Raw genomic sequence first — 24,904 nt, 5'->3', positions numbered from 1 at the left:
CACTTCCTTTTTCACCTTGAGAATGTTCCACTGTTTTGGATTTTCCTTCCTTCCTTCCTTCCTTCCTTCCTTCCTTCCTTCCTTCCTTCCTTCCTTCCTTCCTTCCTTTCTTTTTTAAATTTTTAAAATTGATTTTAGAGAGAGAGGAAGGGAAAGGGAGAGAGATAGAGATAGAAACATCCATGAGAGAGAGAAACATTGATAGGCTGCCTCCTACATGCTCCCTTCTGGGGATCTAGCCTGCAACCCAGCATGTGCCCTGACAGGGAATTGAACAAATCAGTAACCTCTTATGCATAGGACGATGCTCAATCCACTGGCTGGGCTGTTTTGGATTTTCATAGAGGGAGAGAGGAGAGATGGGGGGAGCAGAAGACACTGGGAAGAGAGAGTATTCGGTGCTCCTGATCCATTTGCATTGGCTCAGAAGTTAGAATGTAGAACTAAAACCTTTAAGATTCTGTGCAATCCGGCCTCAGTCAGTCTCTCCAGCTGTCCCCCAATTCTCACCTTCCAAACTCTTGACTCAAGGTGTACATACCTACTCACGGTCCCATTGCAGAAATCACTGTAGATTAACTGCCCTACAGCCATTCTGAATATCATTCACCTTTGCTGCTCCCCACTGGAGTGGCTGGAAAACCAAACACATACACTTTCCCATCTCCACTGCAGTGTCAGTTCTAGAACATTAGAGGTAAATGGAAATCTTCTGGGGGAACTTCTGGGAACTCTTTTGTTTCTTCAAAAAATGAGACAGATGCAACTGGTACAGCTTTTCCTCCTCTCCCCTTTTCCCTGACTTGAATGAACATGGATGAGATGGCAGGAGCTGCACCAGCCATCCTGCAGCCATGAGGGAAAGAAGAAGGCAAGTGCAGAGATGTAATCATGTAGCCACTAAATCTACCTCTAGATTTCTTGCTATGCAAGAAAATAAAACCTTAGTAGGTTAAGCTACTGTTGGTTCAGTTTCCTGTTACAGTTTAATTCATTCCTAAATGATATATGACCCCGAGCTGGGTGCTAGGGGTATAATGAAGAAGAAAGCAGGTATGGGGCTCATTCTTATCAAACATAATCAGTGTGAGGCACAGAAAAAAAGGAAAGAAATAAGTCCAAAAATTACAAAGGGTGGTTTGCGTTATGACATAAAAAAGTAATGCTATAACAGAGAACTCTAAGGGGGACCCACTTTAGATCAGGGGTCATGAAAAGTCTCTTGGAGGAGAAGGAGGTAAAGTTAGGACCTGTAGGATGAGAAGACCTTGCCATTCACAAAGGAAGTAAAAAGGGTTTCAGGCAAACTTAACAGCTAGTGAAAAGGCCAAAAGAGCTAAGTGCGCTCAAGGAAGTACAAGCTCACTGCGGCTGGAGGATAGTAAGGGAGAGATTTGAAAGACAGGAATTGGAGAGGTGGTCAGGGGCCAAAGCTCACAGGCCTGGCAGGTCATAAAATGGAGTTTGTCTTTTAGTCTGAGGGCAAAGTGAGTTTTTAAGCAAAGATCCCTCTGGATATTGGGTAGAAAATGGAGCGAAGGGAGATGAGAGTGGAGATGTGGCGAGCAGTCAGGAGGCCGCTGCAGGAGTCCAGGGAAGAGAGATGGTGACGTGTCCTAGGATGGTGGCAGTGGAGATAAACTGGAGATCATTGAGGACTTGCTTCCTGGCACCTCATGATGGAGTTTAACACTCGCTGGGCACCTCTTCCTTTTTAATGTTCTGATTTCCTCCTATACCACTGGTTGTTTCTTTTAGATCATTGGCAGGCTCTTTTCCTCAGTTCCCCTCTAACAATTGGGGTTCCTCCCGATTCTTCCCTCAGCTCTCTTCTCTCTTTACTCCATACAGGGTCCATAATTCATGCAGTGTCTGTGTATTGCTGATGTCACCCATATATCTTTATTAGGTTTCTCTTTTTAGCAGCAGACATACTTCCAGCTGCCCACAAGATAGCGTCACTCAGATGAACCACAGGCCTACATAACCACTGTGGACACGGTTCCCCAGTCAACCTGCTTCTCGCCTGTGCTTCCTACTCAGAGAGTGGCAGCCCCATCCTGGGCACTTTGACCCCTGCTCCCTTATCTCACTCACTGCTGCTCACCAGGTCCTGTTGATCCTATTTCTCTCTCCAAACTGTCCACTTCTCCCCATCCCCACGCCATGATCCGAATGGAGGCCTCCATCATCTTTTACTTAGAATCCTGTGATTGGCCTCCCTGCCTCTTGTCCCATCTACTTCCAACCCATTTTCCACATTGAAGACAGAATTTTCCTTCTTACACATGAAGATACCATGTTCCTGCTCAAAGCCATTGACTTGTCATTTTTCTTAGGATAAAATTCAAACTCCTTGACATGACCTAAGGCTCCTGCGGCTGCATTTTTGGCCCCGAGTCTGGTGCATGTCCTCCTCCTACCCCAGGATCTTTGGGTTTACATTCGGAAGGATTTTGGAATTCTAAATATCGGATTCCTGCCACAGTAAACACCATCAGTTATACTCATAACTGTATCACCTACTAGTATAAGATGGTAAAATCATTTTTTATTTTTCAATGGCAGTTTACTTTCAATATTGTTTTCTACTGGTTTCAGATGTACAGCATAGTGATTAGACAATCATATCCTTTACAAAGTGTTCCCCCCAATGTTTCCAATACCCACCTGGCATTATACATAGTTATTACAATATCGTTGACTAATTTCCCTATGCTGTCCTTTTACATCCCCGTGACTATTTTGTAACTACAAATTTGTACTTAATCCCTTCCTTTTTCACGCAGCCCTCCAATCCCTTCCCCTCTGGCAACCACGGATTGTAGAATCTTGAAATAATTATACTTGGATTTGTCTTAGCTATTTAAGTCAAATAACTTTATTTTTTGTTTCTTTTTAGACAAAGCTCTTATAAGAATCACAGATTAAAGATCACACACAAATTACATTCCCCCCTCAATCACAGAAATACAGATTCGATAATTTTAAAATATCAATTATCCCAGATAGCTGGGAAAATGCTGCTGGGGCCTATCTCCGCTGTATTTCCCACCACGAGGAAAAGAGCCCTCGTGTATTGAACATGCTTATTTCAGAAAGTCGGCAGTAACCGGCTTTGAAGGAAAGTCGGTTGAGCTGAAGCTGCAGTTCGAAGCCCCTCCTGCCCGTCCAGTGAGGGGACCCAGCACACATCCCTGAAGTGCTGGCTCTGAACGACTCATGTCTTCACCAGCCAGACCTCATTGCGACGTCCATAGGGCTTCATAGGCGGGTCGTACCCAGTGCAGAAGTAGATGTCACTCCGGTAGGTCGCTGTGCCCTCCAGGGCGGTGCGTAGCTGGGCGGCTTGGGCTACGTAGTCGGCTTCCTTGGCATAACCCCCAAACTGCCTGAGGGTACAAGAGCAAGGGGCTGGTTAAGAAAGGACGTGGCCTCCGAGAGAGGGGGATCTTTCAAAAAAGGTCACGCACCACACTTACTATGACAATCACATTATGAGGGTGAGATTGTGAACTTCCTAGATGACTGGATTTGAGCTTTCTGAGCCTCAGATCCTCATTTATAAAAGTGGGATATGTTTTCGTTTTCCTCCAAGGTTTTTATGGGCATTAAGTGCAATGATGGATGTGAAAAACTCTAATGCAGAACCTGAAACAGAGCAGTTCCATAGGAAATGTGAGCTTCCCCTTCCCTCTCTGAAATTTCCTGGAGATGGCAGGCTGACCTTCTGCCCCACGGCACACCCTTTTCTCTAGCTCCCTCTACTGCCCAGGGGCTCCTCTCCTCGGCCTCTATCTCCAGCTGGGGAAGGAGGAAGGATGAAGGGGAGTCAGGGGGTGGCTGCAGGTAACGTTTCTCCCACAGCAGAGCAGTTTTCTAATGAGGGAGCCCCTCTCGGCAGTGAGAAGCAGCAGCCAGCTTTGTTCAAAAACAGACACCTGAGGAAGCTTTGGAGGGCCCCTCGGCAAGCTTTAAGCATGCCCGAAGAAAGAAATGGCTTCTAATAAATCCCTTCCCCTGCTCAAATCACGAAAGCCTTCTTTTCCTAGTAAATAAAGAGACTTTCCCCAAATCAGGCTTTTCTCCTGATGGCAGAAGGTGGGAACAGGAAAGCAATAAAGCCTCTCTTTTCGAGATTATTATTCTCTCCTTACGTCATCTGCCTACGCTCCAAAATTCATCCTGTGGCCTACCCTAAATATACCACCCTAAGTCTGTGTTGCCCTAAAATCTTTATGAGAGTCAAAATCATTCCCCTTCCTAATGAGCTTTATGACTCAGAAGTCTGAATCCGCATCAGGCCAAGATTAGGCCAAATGCATTATTTTTGGTGGGGTTCTCTGACTCACGCTTTGCTCTTTTATAAGTGGTTAGTCATGCTCCACAAGCATTCAGCACGTTGATTACAGGGCTATTGATGTGAAAACACCCAGGATTTCATCTTTAAGAGATTGGTTATTATAATGTCTAGACAACAGCTACAGAACGTGGACAGAGCTGAGGCCAATTGGGAATAGAGGAGGCTTGGCTCTTCATATATATCGAAGGAAAATTATGAGGCAGGAAAGAAGTTGAGCTCTAGCTTCATTGAGGCTCACATGAGAGGAAACTGGATTAGTAGACAGAGGATGGACGTGAAGGAAGTATTTTTCTGGCAATAAAAGCCTGCGCTGAGGCTGAGAACCATCTGTCTGAAAAGAATCAGATGCTGGATGTGGGAGCAGGTGTTGAGTGTTCTCTGTAGCCCCTCTCATGCTGTGATACTAAATTGTTCTCTTGTGAAAATGGATGGTGTTGGCTCTTTAAGCTACTGGTTTTGGGAAACATTCAAAAGAGTGGTTCTCAACTGTCTTCATTTGTCAGTTGGAGGCAAAATGGCTAGTTGTGTGCTCAGCTCCTGCCTCAGCTACTTTCTAGCTCATGGGCTTCGGCAAATGCTTTAATTTCTCTAATCTTCGGTCTGTAATCTGATAAATAGGAAGGATAGCATCAATCTTCGAAGGCTGTTGTAAAGCTTAAAGGAGAAAAGACTATGCAAGCTGCTCAGCCCAGTGCCTTTCACATGGTAAGCTCCTGTCACAGGAAAATGTAGCCATTATTGTTATTTCATAATTTGCTCAGAACAACGATTCAATCCCCTGACTATGGAGGTGAGGGACATGATGTTCATTCACAGTAGTATATGACACAGGAAGAGAGCCTAATAATAAAGAACAAACTCCATTAGCAACCTCACCTTCTCAATTAGATCTAATCTCAAAACGCTGTTTAATCTTATAAACCTTCTTCCCTTCCTCTTTCTTCTTCCTTTGATCATTTTCTTTACTCATCGTGTTCATAGCTTATGGTCTGAGTTCCCTGATAGAATACAGGCTCCATGAAAGCAAGGATCTTTGTCACTTTTTGTTCACTGGTGTATCCTGAGCACCTAACACACTGCCTGACACATATTAGACTCCTGGGTAGATGAACCATTCTGGGATAAACAATGGAAGTTACTGTCTTCAGGTTGACAGACCTAAAGATGGTAGCACTTAAGTCTGCTTGCCTCCATGTTCACATATAATAAACACTGGAAGTACATATTGAGGGGACAGTAGAGGGAATTAAAACAGGAGACGTGGATTGACTGGAGGTACATTGTGAAGGGTCTTGAATGCCATGCTAAGGATGTTGAACCCTACCCTAGATGCAAAGGTAGACTTATAAAGGGGCAAATATGATCAAATTGTACTTTGGACTGATATTTCTGGTGGCAGTGGAGGGATAGGAGAAATGGAGTCACTGGAGGCCAGGAACAGCTAACTATGAGATGACAGAGGCCTGGACAAAGGCAAATTTGAAAGGTGTCTGGATGGGGGGGAACTGGGGGGATGGAAAGAGGGGAGTTGGGCAGGGCTTCCAGTTAAGCCTCTGGATGGATTGATGCCACTAGCCAGATTAGGGGTTCTAGGCTGAACAGTCACTTTGGAAGGAGAGTTAATAATTTGGTTTGTGGCATGCTGATATGAAGTTGCCACTGTAAAATACATTCATGCAACAATTATTATGTACCTAAGTATGTGGCAGGCACTGTGAAAATCTCCTTAGATTTGGGGAAGAACTGGAGTCAGAGCTATTGATTTGGGAAATAGATGAGAGAAATGTGGGAGTCACCAATGAGGAGGTGCTAGTTATAATCGTGGTAAGGAGGGAGACCAGGTATAGATAGTGAGCAAACAGAATCAGTAAACTGCTTTTGGGAATCCTAGTCCCCAAGTGGTGGGAAGACTGAGGACTTGGCCAAGGACCCCGAGAAGTTGTCTGAGAGGTACAAGGAGACTGGCAGAGAGTGATACAAAGAATGTCATCATTTGGGGTTTCCTAAGTTCATTATTGGAAAAAACATCCCAACTGTTTATATTTACCCTCAGTGGACTGAGATGCTGGTAATGAGCATAAAAATGTCACTATTGCTTCATCCTGGGAGCCTTCTACTAGAAACAAGCAAAGCTAGGTGGGCTATGGAACAGATGCTTGTGTTCCCCTTCCTGCCAATCTAACCATGTCACAGAAGTGCAGGAACAAGCCAGAGGACCAAACCCTACCAGGCACGTAACCCTGATAAATGCAGGAAGCCCAGCTCCGGCTGCCTCGTTTGTGTTCTGGGACGAGCTACCTCATTCCTCCCCGTCTCAGCTTCCAAGCTGTACTTGGACGGTAACAACACAGTGCCCACAGCTTTCCAAATTCACCCGCATGTGTGAGTATGAGTTAAGGCATGCTCGTAAAGTGCCTTGAGCTTCTCAAAGGAAATAAACATGAAGTCTATACATTATTTTTGTAAGCCTATTAACAAGTCTCTAAGTCTCCATCTTCAAAGAAGCTCTCCTGGGGGCACTGTATTTTATCTCACCCAGCATCAGAGCTCAGCATTCCTAACAAAGACTTTTTTTGGTTACCATGGGAACCAAGGAGCTAACACCTGTCTTGGATTCCAGAAACACAAAAGACACTAAAAAGGGCTGGGAGAGTTGGAGGTAGAGTGGAGGGAGGAGATGATGCAGGCTCAAGGATGCAAAAGATTCTAATGTGTTGTCTTTCAGGGAGTGTCTGCTGCAGGCAGGCAGTGGGGAAGAAAGAAAAATAAAATGACTCTAAGCCTGACCATCCTACTTGGTTTAAAACTTTAACAATTAACAAGTCAGCAGAGATTTGTGGAGAGTCTGATGTGCATGTAGCTCTGTGCCAGACCAAAGAAATGTAGGACTAGCAGCTGACAATCTCATGTTAACAGAAAGAGGCTTAACACCATAACACATGTCCTTCTATCAAGTTGAATCAAGCTTAGTGAGCTGAGCATCACTGAGCACAAAGCACAAGCTAGATACCACAGAGCTGTAAAGATGATAAAGACGTCTTTTCGCCCTCGTGAGGTCTAACTAGTGGCTGGGACAGAAAGATATAAAGATGATACAGGGCAGAAGGCGCTAGAATGGAGTTTTGTAAAAGGCACAAACAGAATGGTGGGCAATAGGAAATGATTTGACTTTGACTATGAAGGGAAGGCATTTTGAAAGATGAGACATTAAGAAGCTATTATTGAGTATCTCTTCTTAATGCTAACAATAAAGAATATGACAACAATTCCTGTCCTCTCAGAGCTTCCAATAAGCAGAGACTGGGGAGAACATTTGTGAGGAGCTGGGTGAGTGTGAGTGGAAATGGACACTGTATGTGTGTTTGGGGGGGCTGTTGGGAAGTGGGGGTGAGATGCTCTGAGATCAGGTGGACAGTGGAATGGGGCTATGTGTGGAGGGCAGTAAATGCCACATCAAAGCATTTTTACTAGGCTTCCCTGCCGGGTCAAGCATTTGGGGACCCAATCCAAAGTTCACCCATTCCCCTACTCATGGCAAAGGAGCATTTATGACTAGCTTGGCCTTGGTCCCAGCCTTAATGTGTGCTTGGGTCAGAGGCAGGCCGAAGCCCACAACCAGAGCTGAGCAGCAGGGGGAAGTAGTGTGATCGGTCCTGTGCTTCCAGCGGCCGTGATCAAAGGACACCTTAGAAAGGGCAGAGGTGGAAGAACTAGAAATAATCAGGAGGCCATGGTAGTAGTGTAGACAACAGGTGATGAAGACTTGTGGCAGTGTGGATGGAAGGAAGGACCAGCTAGGAGGTGACTAGAACTTGGCCAATAATTAGGTGAAGGAGTCAGGATGACATTTGAACAGGGTGGGTAGGAGGATGGAGGGGACCTTCAGTAAGATGGGGATCAGGTTTGGGGAGGAAAGCTGAGTTCCATTTCAGACATGTTGATGTGGAAGATGGCTGAGGAGGTAGATGTGGTGATACCTCCTGGTGAGCAGGAATGTAAGGCTGGTGCTTGGGAGAAAATGGTAGACTTGGGCTCATCCACCCAGAAATGTCATCATTTATAAAAGACTGGTGGGACAATTGATGAGTTGGGGGTGATTAATTTATGGTGATTAATTTAAATTCTAGGCGATTAGGTTTTAGAAATAGCATCTTATCATTGACAGGACTCTTGGAGGTGAGGTAGGCTTATGTATCAGAGGTACTCAATAAACATTTGTCAAATTGAACCAAACTTCCCACTTAGTACAAATATTACATAGCATAATTGTCATATGTCTGTCCAGATGGTACTTGAATTCCTCCAGGGCAAGGACTTATTGCCTCATCATCTGTCCATTTTACTGATAGATACCTTATGCCAGAATGTTTTTAGTTTTGAATAGAAATATGCTTTCCTATAATTTCAATCCACAGATACCAGTTCTTATCACTGAAACAACACAGTCCTGAAATATCTTGAGACGTTTGTTTCTTTTGTGATGTTTCTCCCACTTCAAGGAGCAGTCCCTTTGCTTGGGACCTAAAACAATTCCTGGTACAGAGTAAGTAAAAAATGAATATGTGATTTTTTAAAAATGAATGAATGTGTAAATATCCACGCCTTAGTCTTCACGATAAGTTCAAGAATAATAAGACATTCAAGGGAGACGGACAGAGGTCAGGTTGGAGTGTTACTGATAAAAGGGCAGCAAGTGATACTATGGAAGGGGACTAAGATCTTTAAGGAAGAAGGAAAAATAGAGAAATGCAGGGAAGACAAGGACCAAGACCCTGGACCCTCACAACAATGCACCATACATTCTATTTTATAGGTTAGAAAGCCCAAAGTTATAAAACTCAATTATTAGAGTTGAGGTTTGAACTCAAGTGTATCTGCAGTAACTTGACCTTTTTGTTGTTAATTCAAAGAAAACTAATCTCAGAGGGAGGTGAAGTCAAGAAGTAGAGAACATTTCCTGAGTGTTTACCTCACATCTAGCATTGTGTAGGCATTTACAGGTATCATATTCCATCCTCACAACAACCCCATTTTACAGATGAGAAACTGAGGCCCAAAGAGGCCCAATAACAAGCAAAAAAGTTCTAGCCATTAAGTGGTAGAGCTGGGACTAGAGGACAGGTTGCCCTGACAATGATCTCCATGTGTCCAACCCTTTCCTTTATACTCAGACATTTCATTAAAACCATGAAAGTTTCATTAAAACTATCAGACCTCTGCTGCTGTTAGTCTCTCTTGAGAACCCAGTGCTGAAATGAGTAGAGGAGGCTGAGCTTTAACCTAAGTGGTCTTTACAGACAACAGAGGGAGGGCAGTGTGGTGGGATGTGGCCACTCATCTAAGTGTAAGGATAATTCTATGGTCTTTTGTGAAAATGAAAAATATTCTGATAGTGTTATTTTTTCATAGCCTTCTATTCATTTTAAAGCACTTGTAATGAATACTGTGAATGGACATCCTTCACAAGGTCATAGCACAGGAAAACTGAATTCAGGACACCAGATTTGCCTTTTAGAACGAATTTTGTCATCTAATGGTGTATTTGAAATAGGGCTTTTACCATCTACTACCTCATTCACTCTGCCTGCCTTCCACCCTAAGGTACTCTTAAATGCACACGTGACTGTGCAGCGACATCAAGTGGCTAGTTGAGGAATTACTGTATGCCAACTTAAAAGACTGTAGGTTAGGTTAAAAAAAAATTTCACTGAGCCAGGCTGCACACCATATTTGTTACTTTCATCTGTTTAGATTTCAGAGAATTGAAAGGAAACTTCCACAGACCTGGCTTTAATAGTACCTTTTAATAGATACCTTTTCCCGCCATAAGAAACCAGGGTTCCTTAGCGAAATGGCTAATTCCAGCTGTAGAACAAGAAATGTCAAGGTGTGCTTGAAACATACCAGAGGGCAACACTACTTCACCTCTGGAGGCTGCTAAGGAATGAAATCATCATTCTGAAAACTGATTAACAAAGAGAAGGTATCAAGCTAAAGAGAAGGCATCTTGCTTTTTCTCTCCGACTCTATCTCACGGGAACTAAATAGGAGATAAGGGGAAATTTTTCTTTATCAAAGGACTCCAGCTAATACACGAAGAGGGAAAAATAGAAGACATTATTATTTTACAACCTCTGGTGAGACAAGGCATCTAGGTAAGAGTGAGCTCTATCACTAACATCACAAAAACAGAAGCAATCAGATATTATGAGCCAGTGTGGAGGAATACAACACCACCAGTGAAATATCCTGGCTAAAACCTGAATCTAATCATGCCTCTAGTTCCAACTAGTAATTTACAGGCAATGCAGGGGACAGAGGGACATGTTAAAAAGGCAACCAGCAGAATTCAGACCATGAAAAACAATAGGACGAACGATCCATAAACAGCAGGAAAAAATGAAAAGGTGTGGTGGTGAGAAAAGCTACAGATGAATAAAAATGTAAAAGGTGTACCAACCAATTGAAATGGATGGATCTTATTTGGATCCAGATTTAAACAAACTAAAAACAAATGAGATATGGGAGCAATCTGAACACTGGATGATTTACATTGTTATAACATTAATGAATGCCTGCTAAAATTTAGGAGTGATAAGTTAGCCTGATTATTTAAGAGTCTTCAGCAGTCACACTGAAATATTTACAAATGAAATAATGCAATATCTGGAATTTACCTAAAACTGACCCAGAGTAGAGACTGGGTGGAAGTTGTGAAGGTACACATGACACAGAACTGGCCTTGAGTTAATTATTATTGAAGGTGAGTGATGGGTGCATAGGGTTTCATAATCTTATTCCTGCTATCTTGTTATTAGTTGGAAAGTTTCCATACTAAAAAGTTAAAGACAAATGAAAAAAAATTGTACCAACTCATTATCCTGGGTCTGGTCATACATATGATTAACAAGGGTGAGGAACACCCTGGGATGTATAAGGCCCACAAAATCATTTGGTCTCGCCCTGCCAAGGCATTAGGGGTGAGTTAATTAAATGTTTGACCAAATATAGCAGGCTAGTTTCTAAGTTGATCATTTTGTATGGCCCGAAAATGATGTTATAAATATCCAAATGGCCCTTGGCAGGAAAAAGGTTCCCCATCCCTGAATTAGAAACTAGGCCCACCTGCTTAGAATCTAATGTGAACAAATTTAATCATTAACCTCATTCCTTATGGAATAAGAAGGGAAAGAATTATTACTGAGACCTATTAGAGGTCATAAACATTAAGTAACTTATAAATAGCATCTTAGTAAATACTGAAAGTCACTCTTTAACAATAATCCTACGAGGTAGATGATAGTATCAGTACTTAACGGATGGGGAAAGTAAGTCTTAAAAACTTCCCAAGCATCATCCTGGAATTCAAACTATACTAAAATATAACTGTTCATTATATTGCACCAGGCTGCCTCCCAAGACACAGGAAAGAGAATGGAGAAGAGGAGCAGGAACTAGGGTGAGACAGCTGAGACACCTAGTGTGTAAGATTTAAGGAGGTACTCACTCTCAGTGCCAATCCTGTGATTGGACAACTGTGAGAGTAAGTGCCTCCTTAAATCTTGCATCACAGGTGCCTCACTTCCCCACCCTAGTCCCTGCACTGGAAAGATATTCTTTAATTAGAGTTTACTTTCTCTGCAGCCTCTATAGTGAAGGCTGGAGAGTCTGAATGAAGATTGGAGTATGCCGAAACCGGTTTGGCTCAGTGGATAGAGCGTCGGCCTGCGGACTGAAAGGTCCCAGGTTCGATTCCGGTCAAGGGCATGTACATTGGTTGTGGGCACATGTGCAGGAGGCAGCTGGTCGATGTTTCTCTCTCATCGATGTTTCTAGCTCTCTATCCCTCTCCCTTCCTCTCTGTAAAAAATCAATAAAAATATATTAAAAAAAAAATAGATTGGAGTAGAAGAGTTGGGGGTCTCCATTTATTACTGCCCAGCTGTAGTACACTCAGTGTCCTCTGGGGGGCCCTGGGTCTCCTGGACTAACTGCCCAGTTCAGCCACGCTCAACAGTATCAGTATGCATCCTCTACAGAGAAAACTGCACCCTCGGGTGTAGAGTTGGAGCAAGTCTGCCAAATAACTAAGCTTGGAGGCCCCCCTGCGAGTGGACTGAAACTGTCCAGTGCAAGACTAATTGTATATTTATTTTTCATGAGGTTGTTCTGTGGTAACTAGTGGTGAAACTCCTGGTGTCTGCCTATACATGGTTGGGTACCCATCACACTGTAAGATTTTAACAAACAGTTACTGATTATATAGAAAAGACTTGGTTTCTAAGGGGAGGTTGGGGTCCAAAGAATAAGAGCATGCAACCATTTGCACCTGTTATTCACTACAGTCACGGGAACATGGCCACAAATGAGGCCCTGGAAACAGGACGAGGATGAAAATCGGATGCATGTGTGCTGTGCTCAAAGGACCACAGATCATGAACCACCAAGAGCTCTGGCATATACTCTGTGCCCTTGCAGCATTTAGGGAAGTGTGAGGTAAAAATGAGGTATCCCAGCCTTATGCCTCCTATGAATTTATGACCCCAAACTACAGCTTGGCTTAGCTTTTTTCTGAGTCTCCCAGAACCTTGCTGTGGCTAATGTTCAGCTTAAACTGAAGGGATATTCTCTATAGTCAAGTCAATTGTCAACTGACAAAGGTATTCAGATACAATGCAAACGTTTGTGTGCTGTAGGCTGAGGGAAGTGAGAAATTGTTTGGACTTAGTATTTCTTACTTAATCAACAATCTAAATTTAGAAAGTGAGACTAAGAAAGAATCCCATTTACAATTGCATCGAAAAGAATAAAATCTAGAAATAAATTTAACTAAGGAGGTGAAAGATCTGTACACTGAAAACTATAAGACATTAATTAAAGAAATTGAAGAAGAAACAAATAAATGGAAAGATAATCCATGCTCACAGACTGTAAGAATATCATTAAAATGTCCATACTATCCAAGCAATCTACAGATTAATGCAATCCCTTTCAAAACCCCAATTTTCACAGAAATGGAAAAACAATCTTAAAATTGGTATGGAATCATAAAAGACCCTAAGTAGCTAAATAAACCTTGAAAAAAGAAGAACGAAACTGGAGGTATCACATATTTCCTGACTTCAAACAATATTACAAACCTATTGTAATAAAAACAATATGGTATTGGCATAAAAATAGATACATAGATCAATGAAATAAAATAGAGAACCCAGAAATAAATCCATGCATATATGGTCAACTAATTTACAATAAAGGAGTAAAAACTATACAATGAGGATGGGATAGTTTCTTCAATAAATGATGTTGGGAAAACTGGACAGCCACATACAAAAGATTGAACCTGGAACCCTATCTTATACCATATACAAAAATCAACTTAAAGATATTAAAGACTCGAACATAAGACCTGAAATATAAAGTTCCTAGGAGAAAACACAGGTGGTAAGCTTCTTGACATCAGTGTGGCAATGGTTGTTATATTTGACAGCAAAAACAAAGGAAACAAAATAAAAAATAAACAACTGGGACTACATTAGACTAAATAGCTTCTGCACAGCAAAAAAACCCACAAAACCATCAACAAAATGAAAAGACAACCTACCAAATAGGAGGAAATATTTGCAAATCTGATAAGGGGTTAATTTGGTAAGAGCCAAATCTGAGGAGAGTTTAAATCTGAGAAGGGGCAAGTCTGAAAAGGAATAATATTTGCAATGCTCATAAGGGGTTAATATCCAAATATAGGGTGTCCCCCAAAAATGTATATACACACTTTGAATAATGATAAAGGCAGTGTGTATTAAAATATATTTCATTTTCAAAACTGAGCTATCAGCTGTTAAAGTGTGTAGTAGTATACAATTTTTGGAACACATGTATATAAAAAACTCAATAGCAAAAAAAAGCCAATCTGATTAAAAAAAAGGGCAGAGGATCTGAATAGACATTTTGCCAAAAAAGATATGCAAAAGGCCAAAAGGTATGTAAAAAGGTGCTCAATATCACTAATCATCAGGGAAATACAAATCAAAGCCACAATGAGATATGACCTCACACCTATTAGGATGGCTATTATCCAAAAGACAAGAAATAACAAGCATTGAGGATGTGAAGAAAAGGGAACTCTTGTGCACTGTTGGTGGGTATATAAATTGGTGCAGCCACTGTGGAAAATGGTATGGAGAGTCCTCAAAAAATTAAAAATAGAACTTTAGCAGATCCAACAATTCCATGTCTGAGTATATATCCCAAGGATATAAAATTACTACCTTGAAGAGATACCTGAATCCCCATGTACAATGCAGCATCTATATATATAAAAGGCTAATATGCAAAGTGTCCCCTCGGGAGTTCGATTGGGACACCAGGAGTTCAATCACTCACTATGATGTGTGATGACCACCAGATGGTGGCACGAAGTGAAGGAAGGCCCCACCAGCAGCCGGGGAAGGGAGGCACCGGCCGGCAGCTAGAAGGCCCTGATCGGCCCTGATTGCCGGCCAGGCCTAGGGACCCTACCCATGCACGAATTTCGTGCACCAGGCCTCTAATTTATAATAGCCAAGATCTGGAAATAACCTAAGTATCCATCTGCTGATAAATGGATAAAGAAGATGTGGTATATCTATAAAATGGAATATCATTCAGCCACAAAAAAGAAGAAAATCTTGCCATTTGTGACAACATGGGTAGATCTCGAGAGTATTGGGCTAAATGAAATAGGTCAGACAGAGAAAGACAAATACTGTACAATCTCACTTATATGTGGAATTAAAAAAAAAGAAAAAGAACTCATAGATACACAGAACATATTGGTAGTTGACAGATAAGGGGGAGGGGCAGAGAAATGGGCAAAGGTGGTGAAAGGGTACAAACTCCCAGCTGTAAGATAAATTAGTTCTGGGGATGTAATGTACAGTAAGGTGACTACAGTTAACAATACTGTATTGTATATTTGAAAGTTACTAAGAGAGTAGACCTTAAAAGTTCTCATTTCAAGAAAAAAATTCATTCGTAACTATGTCAGGTGATGGATGATAACTAAACTTATTGTGGTAATCATTTATCAAAGCATTGTGTGTACACCTTAAAGTAATACAATGTTATATGTCAATTATATCTCAGTAGAGCTGGAAAAAATATAGATGTAATGCAAATGCTCACTGCGGATGATTCAAGCACCCCCTTGGAAGCCTAAAGAATGGTCTCCTTACGTGGAATAGACAGTGATGCTTTCCCTCTCCTCGATCTTAATGCTGTTGTCACTGGGAACGGGCGGGTTGCTCTGAAACTGGTTTGGAATCCGGAACCAGACTTTGATTTTCTTCTGTAGGGAGCCATCGTCACTGGGGAACACGGCAAAGGAAATGGGGACTGTCATCCCCATCCCAATTCCTGCAAACAGAAAAGCCCACGGGGTGAGATGGGGTTGAGAGACAGGACTTGCTCAGGTCTGTGAAAATCTGCTAGTCTCCTTCTCCTTCCATGACAATATTTTCTGGTCACGAAATTAATAATAAACACTTGAGGCATCAAAAAAAATATGGTGGCACACTTCATACACACAAAATACCTCCAATTTGCATATATTGGAAGTAGGGGGGTAGTAATTCAACAACCTTAGAAAAAATTATTTAGTAATATATATCAAAACCGTAAATATTATCAGTACTTAATTACTTCCTATCTAAATGTCAGTTTTAAGGAAATACCCAAAATACGGAAAAGGCTATTAGTAACAGGATATTCATTGCATCAGATTTTATAACTGTGAGAAACTGGGAGCCATATAAATAGGCTCAAAATAGGAATATGTCCTAATAAACTATAGGCACATGATGCAGTACAATGTAGCTAGTAATAATTATGCTGAAGAAGACTATTTCACAACAGTGGAAAATAGTGATGAAATAAGTAACAGAAGCAGGATATACAATTACACAAACACTATGATTATATTTAAAAAGCCTATTAAAGAGCCCTAAAGAAATACATTCAAAAGACAACAATGATTGTCATAGAAAAGATGGATGAGGGGTGCTGTTTTGTGATTTTCAAGATTTTCTTTAATGAGTTTTATAATTTTTACACATATTTTCTTATAAAATATGTTATGCTAATGTTAAGAAGAAAACGATTTCTTCTTGACCTCCTACGGGTCAGCTTATTGTTCAAAGACTGATTACTATGGTCCTAGTAAATGTAGCTAAGGTTAATACCAGTTTCTAGCCTTCTAAATGATCAGCTTGAGAACTACCCTAAAAATTAACCATGCCATCTCTTTTTTCACCTTGCTTTCTGACACATTTTAAGTTTTCAGTGATTCCAAACTGTAGTCGAAATTAGAGAGTTTAGTAATTAAATTCATATTTAAATGTGGTTTACATGCTAACAGGTCCATGGAAACTTCAGGCCTATCATTTTAAAGTAGAAAGGTAGCCCATACCAACTGCCCACTCTTTAGGAGTGGGACAGCTTTAGAATCCTCAGACCCTTCCATTGTCAGGGATCTGCCATAGTCATCACTCACTGACTCTGAAGACCCCCTCAGACTCTGAGCTACCAGGGAGCTGACTGGAGATTTCCATTCTGGGAGTTAAGATCTCAAGTCAGAGGCTGGCCCTCTCTTTGTGGCTTGACTTACCGTGGGCACACTTCACCGAGTTCACCAATCCAAAGACATGACAAGCACGGTACGGTTAAAACACAACAACAAATCACCCTGGCTGGCTCAGTTGGTTGAACGTCATCCAGTGCATGGAAAGGTGGCTGGTTAGATTTTGGTCAGGGTACATGCCCAGGTTAGGGGCTCAATCCCTGGTAGGGGTGCATGCGGGAGGCAACTGGTCAATGTTTCTCTCCTTCTCCCTCTCCCTTTCTCTCTCTCAAAATCAATAGAAACATTAAAAAAACCAAACCAATCAACCTAAAACAGGTATATACAGAGTGAGGGGTTGGCTGGGCAGAGGTCAGCACAGCAAGTTCACATGTCACTGAAACAGGTAGTGACAGGTGCACTGTGGCCCCTCCCTGTGTTTTCCACTAATGAAGTGAAGACCCTGCAAGGCTCGCCTCTGAGACCAGACACTCACCCTTGTCATTGGTGCCTCCCACATACTTCATGACTTTGGGCATTGCTTCCCGTAGAGCCTCATCCACAGGCTTCTCTGTCACTTCCACTGTGGCAAACTTCCCGCCTTCACAGGTCCTTTCCTCATAGGACACTTCTTCCTACAGACAGAGAATACACAGTGCTTACGAGATAGATGGGAGCAATCTGTGATGACGTTAGAAACAGAAATAATCCAGTTACAGGAGGCGTAGCTGCTAAGGAACTTTCCATAACAAGCCTGGGTATGTCCACAGGGTAGAAGAAACAGCCTGAATATAAAGGGCCAGGAGAAATAGATTCTGGGATTTCTTACGATGTAGAGACAGCAGAAAAAACTTCATGCGATCAGTATTCTTAGAGAGGTAGGAGAAGACACTGCTTCCAATACCACCCTGAACATCTCCAGAATGCTGTAAAAAATAGAATGTTCAGAGATCAAAGAGCCCTTGGAAATGAAAAATACAACACAAATTTAAAAATTCTGTAGAAAGGTTGGATGATTAAGTTGAAGGAAATCTTACAATGGAGAAACAAGTTCTCACTGGAGAAAGCTAGCAGGATCTTTTCCTCTTTTATTCATTCAGCCAACAACTATGGAACATGTACTATGTGCTGAGCACTGTGCCAGGTGCTACAAAACAGAAATAAAAGATATGATTTCTGATCTCATGAGAGGCACGGTCTAATAGAAGTAGCCAGGAAACAGATTATAATATGATGACATGTTTAAGGGGAGAGGAGTGTAAGGGCAGTGTGGGAACACAGAAGAGAGTTACTTAGGTTAGTTTAGGGGGCATGGGTGGGTGTGTTTATATGTCTGGGTAGGTTATGCTGACTTTGAGGTGCTTACAGATCATCCCACTGGACATTCAGTCACTGCTGCATTGATTCATTAAGTAAACATTTATTGAAAACCTCTGCCAGGTGCTACATATTTAGAGTTCAATATGACAGAAGCAGTCTAGTTGGGTGGTGAGAAGAATTACATAATTGTTATGCAATGTCGTACATGCTCTGATAGTTTAGGGAGGGCAATTCCAGAGAGTAGGCACCACAGGGTGAAAGAGAAGAGTTAAAGAATAGTGTATTGATGGTGACGAATACAGGTCGTTCTTTGTGGCTGGAGCATGACTGTCCAGCAGGGCAGGGCAAGAGAGGAGGCCAGAGGTCTGGCTGGGGCTGGAACCTGAAGAACTTGTAGGCTGTCATGGGGAGTTGGGTTTGTGACTATCAGTCCAATGATGGTGATCTGACAGCAAGTCAGTTTCATCTACCCCAAATTAGTTCAACTGATTTTTGTGTGATCTAAATATAGAATTTTGCAAGTGTGCCTGAATCTTGAGTTCTGGGGAATAGTATAGGTGATCCGTGCTCTTAGCCTGTTCCCCAGAAAGGCTGCCAAGGAAGCAATCCAGTTTGGTGCAGAGAGCCAATGGCCCCATGAAAAGTCAACCATCCTTTAAGGCTTAACTCAACCTCTTCTTCATAAGTGATCCTTCCTTCCTATGAACTCCAAAGGTAGAAAACTCTAGGACTAGAAGGGCCCTTCCACATCTGTCCGTTCACCTGCCTCCTGCTATAAAGGAGCAAACTGTCCATTGTGCAGCTGGACATGCAGGTCTGGAGCTCAGCAGGCGACTGGCATAGGGATAGGAATTTGGAAGTCATCAGCATAAAGGGTAACTAAAGTTGCGATGAGGATGAGATTGCCCAGAGAACATTTATGGAGCATTGTATATAAATCCAATCATGTTAATTAATCCCCTGTCTACAAGCCTTCATTCACCAAGTTCTTATGGCCCAGGGACCACCTAGCTTCTACCTGCCTTGCCAGCTACACCCAGAGCACCTCTTCACTGGCCTTCTGCTATCTCTTTTTTTTTAATATATTTTATTGATTTTTTACAGAGAGGAAAGGAGAGGGATAGAGAGTTAGAAACATCGATGGGAGAGAAACATTGATTCAGCTGCCTCTTGCACACTCCCTACTGGGGATGTGCACACAACCAAGGTACATGCCCTTGACTGGAATCGAACCTGGGACCTTTCAGTCCACAGGCCGACGCTCTATCCACTGAGCCAAACCGGTTAGGGCTTCTGCTATCTCTTTAAATGCCATGGTCATTCCTGCCTCAGGGCCTCTGTATCTGTTGTTCCTCTGCCTGGAGTATTCGTTCCTGTCTCTGCCCCTACTCATCTAAAAGTCACTTCCCCAGAGAGGATCCTTATTATAAACAGCTTCCCAATGATATTTTTATAGGCCATTGTACTTTCACAACACAACACTTATTGTAATTATAACTGAATGATAATGTTGTTAACCTCTGTCTGCAACCATAAGCCAGCCTCATGGAGTCAGGGGATTGTCTGTCTTGTTTATCACTGTATCTCTTAACACCTAAGCACTATGTCTTGCACGTAGTAGGCACGCTATTTGTGGGAAAGAAGGCCGTGGAGTGCAATCTAGTTTTTACTCTAATATTAAGGGATACAATAGCCATAGCTGGGTGGAGAGATGAGAACCTTGTCTAGTTATATTTATCCTAAAGAGAAGCTGGTTATAATGTCTTAAGGTGGTTCTATGGCAGCTAGTCCCTGTTTTCACAGCCTCTGTGTCCATAACCTCTCATTGGACTCACTGGATCTCAGAAAATTTAGGTTTGAGAAATTGATATTATAAAACTACTAGAGGCCCGGTGCACAAAATTCATGCCCCGGGGGAGGGGATGAGGTCCCCTCAGCCCAGCCTGAACACTCTCCAATCCAGGATTCCTTGGGGGATGTCTGACTGCTGGTTAAGGCCTGATCCTGGGGATCGGGCCTAAACTGGCAGTTGGATATCCCTCTCACTATCCAGGACCACTGGCTCCTAATCGCTCACCTGCCTGCCTGCCTGGTTGCCCCTAACTGCCCCCTGCTGCCAGCCTGATCTCCCCTCACTGCCTCTGCGTGCTGGCCTGGTCGCCCCTAACTGCCCCCCCCCCCCCCACTGCTGGCCAGGTTGCCCCCAACTGCCCCCTCCCTGCTGGCCTGGTTGCTCCTAACTGCTTCCCTCCCCCCGCCGTCTTGGACACCCCTTACTGCCTTCCCTGCTGGTCTGGTTGCCTCCAACTGCCCCCCACCCAGTCAGCCTAGTCACCCCTCACTGCCCCCCCTGCCAGCCTGATCACCCCCAACTGTACCCCCCCGCCGGCCTGGTCGCCCCTAACTGCACCCCCCCACCAGCCTGGTCGCCCCTAACTGCGTCCTCCCGCTGGCCTGGTAGCCTCTTACTGCCCCCCCTGCTGGCCTGGTTGCCCCCAGCTACCCTGCCCCTCCTCCCGGCCTGGTCGCTCCACACAGCCTGCTGTTCAGTCGTTTGGTTGTCCTTCACTAACCCCCCTGGTGGTCTGGTCACCCCACGCAGCCTGCTTGTTTAGTTGTTTGACCGTCCCTCACTAACCCCTCTGCTGCCTGGTCATAGGCAGCCATCTTGTGAGGGCATGAGGGTCAATTTGCATATTACCTCTTTATTATATAGGATTTTAGTTCTTCAGGGAGCTAAATTTAAATAGAGTTCTCTATTTTTGCAGAAAATAAAGCAGCTAAGTTAATACAGTTAACACATTTGATTTTTCAAGTCTAATATCTTTAAGTGCATTTCCTTGTTACATGGAACATGAGAATAGTCCTTCTCCACTCTGTATTCAGCTAGCTCATGCTCCCAATTGATTACTAGATGAGGATTTTGGCCTGTGGCCACAAACACCAATTTTCAACATTCATTGGGAACCCTGGTCAAGTTCAAGTCCCAGACAGAGACCTTTCAAGAATGCTTCTTGGTATGGGATTTGCAAGGTCCTCTGCAGGATCAGTTTTTTCCCTTGTCACATGCTGATTTTGGAAGCTAACTTTCTCATTATAAGAAAATATTAATCATCATCATCATCATCAACCTAACTGAGTACTGTCTATGTGTCAGGTATTATTTTAAACATTTTACCTGGATTCATTCATTCAATCCCTCCAGCAACCCTGTGAGGAAGTTAGTTTTTTTAATCTTTATTTTCAGATGAAACAGGAGCACAAGAGGTTAAGTAAGTAATGTGCCCAAGTTATAGTGGGCAAGTGGTGGAGCCAGGATTCAAACCCAGGCAGTCGGGTCCCAACCAGTGTACACAGGCTGGACACAAATCCCATAAAGATGTCAGTTATTAATATCAGTCTGCTCTGAGCATCCACAAGGCCCACCCAACCCAACACAGAGACCATGCGTCCTCCGCCCTCCCTGAGCAATGCAGAAGGCACATGATAAGGTCTGCAGCGCCTGGGCCTCCCCTAAGAGTGCATGGAATCAGTCTTGAACATCTGGTGAGCCCAAACTCAAGTTACATGGGACACATCATGTGCCACCCATGTGCCCAGGAGAGTGGTCAACAGTTTCTCACTCAGACTCTTTCCAGGGTAAGAGATAATTTCAGGGAGAGGCTCTTTTCAAAATAATAATACCCTGGATTTTCATATATATATGTATATATATATGTACATACTAGTATATACTGTATATTGATATGTTTGACAAGTTTACAAGTATCTGAATATTTAATTGTTACACAGATATTATCATTCTCATAATTGTGGAATTTTAGGATTCAGAGTGGTTAAGAGGTTAAGTAACTTTCCTATAAAATTACCTGAAAAACTAAGAGGAAGCTAACAGTTACCACCCTCCACCAAATGCTAGGTAGTGTGTTGAAAAACTTATAATTGGTTATCTCATTTAAATTTCAAAACAATCTTATAAGATATGACATTATTTTCTCTCATGATTAGCTTTAGAGAGGTTAAGAAAGTTGCCTGTGACCACACAGCTAGTAAGAGTGGAAATGAGGTGAGTTCTGACATAATGATATTACCACCTTGGCAGGGTATATTAGGTTACAAAAATTTTTAATATTTATAGTAACTCTGGAATCAGATGGGAAGGGCATTTGTATACCTATTCTACAACTACAGAATCTGAGGTTCATTCAGGTTAAATGATTTGCTTTGGCCTGGTGACAATATCCCATATTGCCCCATATGCCCATCAGATGCTGAGGGAAGATGCTTATCAGGCAGCTGCATTTATCCCTAGAGGCATCAAATCAGGGGCAGGTGATGCTGTATCAATAAACGTCAAACAGAAAGCAGAAACTACTGGAGTATTTTTAACAGAGGCATCTTAATTCAAGGACTTGATTTCACAGGTAATAAAGGACTGAGATACCTAACAGTGGACAGTGAGGCAATCCAGAGGTCAGTAAGCGCCTTAGGAGAGGTAGAAGGAGGATTATCTGTTACCCGAATTCAGGTACCTGGATCACTTGGTGGAAGCTAGAACCATGGTGACTTGTCTAGCAAGAGCCACAGAGAAGCACCTTGTGCCAGAAATATGACAGGGTGGACAAGGAGAGGGAGAAATACCCTGGTTTCTCCCTTCCTCAGGCCCTCTCATCTCCCACTAGTGCCTCCCACTGGGCGAACCTCGATGGGAGCGAGCTGACACTGCAAGCCTGGGAAACAGCCCACAGGGGTCAGCCCCCACTCCACGAGCAGACACAGAGAGCGGAACAGGAAACGGGTGAGGAAGGGATCTGAGGGCAAACAGGCAGCAGACCAGCCCAGACCATCAGCCTGCACCTGCATTGTCTGTTAACCCAAACAGACCAAGTGAGCCAGACTCCACTACAGAAAGAAAAGCTCTCTGAATGTTGATGGTAACATGTGGATTCCTCAAGTGTTAGAGCCAACAGGGACCCTAGAGATCCCTGGGCTGAGTTCACAGGCATTTGAATGTCCCCCTTGTTCAGGGCTAAACTGCTCATCCTATAGCTGAGGAGACAGATACAGACAGGTGAAGTGACAGCCTCTGGCTCTGGCTGCTTGGAGAATCCAGAATCCAGTTGAGTGCTTTTGTGTGATGATCACCGTACTAGGCACCAGAACTTGGCCCCCAGACAACACAGTCCTTGAACAAACGAGGCACTGTGTTGGAAGCTGAATATACAGCCACTAAAGGCACAAAGTAAGGAAATGATCATCTAGTGGCAGACTCCTTGTTTTGAGGGGGCAGTCCAAGTTGCCTGTGTTAGCAGTGATGTCAGTCTCAGGGGAACACAGCAATTACGCCCTACTCACTCATCCTGTATTCTAGGCACCCAACTCTGGGAGTCCCGCGGGCCAACAGCCGTTTTACTGGGCCTTTGCACACGCGTTCTCCTTTCGGTGAACTCTTGCACATTCCTGAGACCCAGCTGACCACACTTCCTCCACAGAAGGCTCATCCTCACCCCCAGGCGGAATGATTGCTTCTCCCCTGTGCTCCGGCCTTGCCCATTTACCTCTATCTTGTCCTTAAGCGTGTGTCTTAAGGACAGCAGTTTTTCAGTCCTTTCTGCCACGGAGAGTTTCTCAGCAAACCAAAGTTCAGAATGTTTAGATGCATTCAACAGGCGCTGTCCACCTCGCCCAGCTGGGATTCTCCCCGCCAATCAACCTTGCCGGCGTGTGTCCCCTCCTCGCAGCAGAGCCCTGAGCCCCGCTGCACCGGACCTCTCCCTTCCCTCCTTCCCAGACCAAGTGCTGGGCAATGGAGGGCCGTGCCCAAGGCAGAAGCCATAACGCGCAATCCGGGGCACATTTCTGTCCCACCGGCCCCTCAGAACCCGCTCCAACCCCTTCAGGGTGCACGGGGCGCAGCTCCCCCCTGCAAGCCCTGCGGGCCTACCTTGTCCCCTTTGCTCAGGACCTGCCAAGGCCACGTCTCTACGCTCCCGAACAACGAGTTCTTGATCATGCCGAACATGGTGCCGGCGGCAATCGGGACACACACGAGCGGACGTGGGGTGGCGGGGGCAACTGGGTGACCGGTGCAAACTAGCTCGGCAGCGTGCAAGGGGGCGGGAGGGCGGGGCGCCTCGGGCTCCGCCCGCGGAACAGCGCTTGGTGGGGCGACCCCGCGGCACTGGGCGGGGAAGAGGCGGGAAGAGCCGCGCTCCGCCTCTGCCTGGAATTCCTCCAGGTCCTGGGGAAGTCCCCCAGGCCGCCTCCTCTGCGGAGTCTGACTGGTTTGTGGGATGTCTGTCTGCAAACTGATTGTCTCCCCCCGTCCTCCCTTAAAGGATTTAGGCAGGGGCGGTGTAGAACTTCCTACCTCTCCCGCCCCCCATCTTCTGTCCACCGCTGTGGCCTCTCTCATGTACCTGGGCGCCAAACTTGGAGGGCACCCCTTTCCTCCCCGCCACCACCCCCTCCATTCCTTGCGTGCTTTTCTGAGCCTCCACCCTAAGGCTCGGTCCCGGGCCGGTACTGAGCTGTCCAGGTTCACAGTCTTGTTAGTCACCGCCCCCTCCCTCCCCCACCCCCCGCCCCAGACATCTGACTGCCACATCTCCACTGACAGATAC

General features: G+C 43.9%; 1 protein-coding gene across 1 annotated transcript; it reads right to left on the bottom strand.

Annotated features, from left to right (window-relative positions):
- Positions 1 to 2,862: 2,862 nt before the first annotated feature.
- HEBP1 (heme binding protein 1) lies at positions 2,863 to 24,440 on the bottom strand. The gene is made up of 4 exons (XM_008140428.3): positions 24,226 to 24,440; positions 17,458 to 17,596; positions 15,580 to 15,760; positions 2,863 to 3,392 (listed from the first exon to the last, which is right to left on the bottom strand). Exons 1-4 carry the CDS (start codon positions 24,301 to 24,303, stop codon positions 3,221 to 3,223), a joined length of 570 nt encoding a protein of 189 aa, XP_008138650.2. The 5' UTR covers positions 24,304 to 24,440; the 3' UTR covers positions 2,863 to 3,220.
- Between the last annotated feature and the right edge of the window lie 464 nt (positions 24,441 to 24,904).

The sequence above is a fragment of the Eptesicus fuscus genome, chromosome 7 (genome assembly GCF_027574615.1).
Source record: "Eptesicus fuscus isolate TK198812 chromosome 7, DD_ASM_mEF_20220401, whole genome shotgun sequence".
NCBI classification, from domain to species: domain Eukaryota; kingdom Metazoa; phylum Chordata; class Mammalia; order Chiroptera; family Vespertilionidae; genus Eptesicus; species Eptesicus fuscus.
Note: the sequence above shows the minus strand (reverse complement) of the source record. Positions and strands in the feature narration are given on the sequence as shown.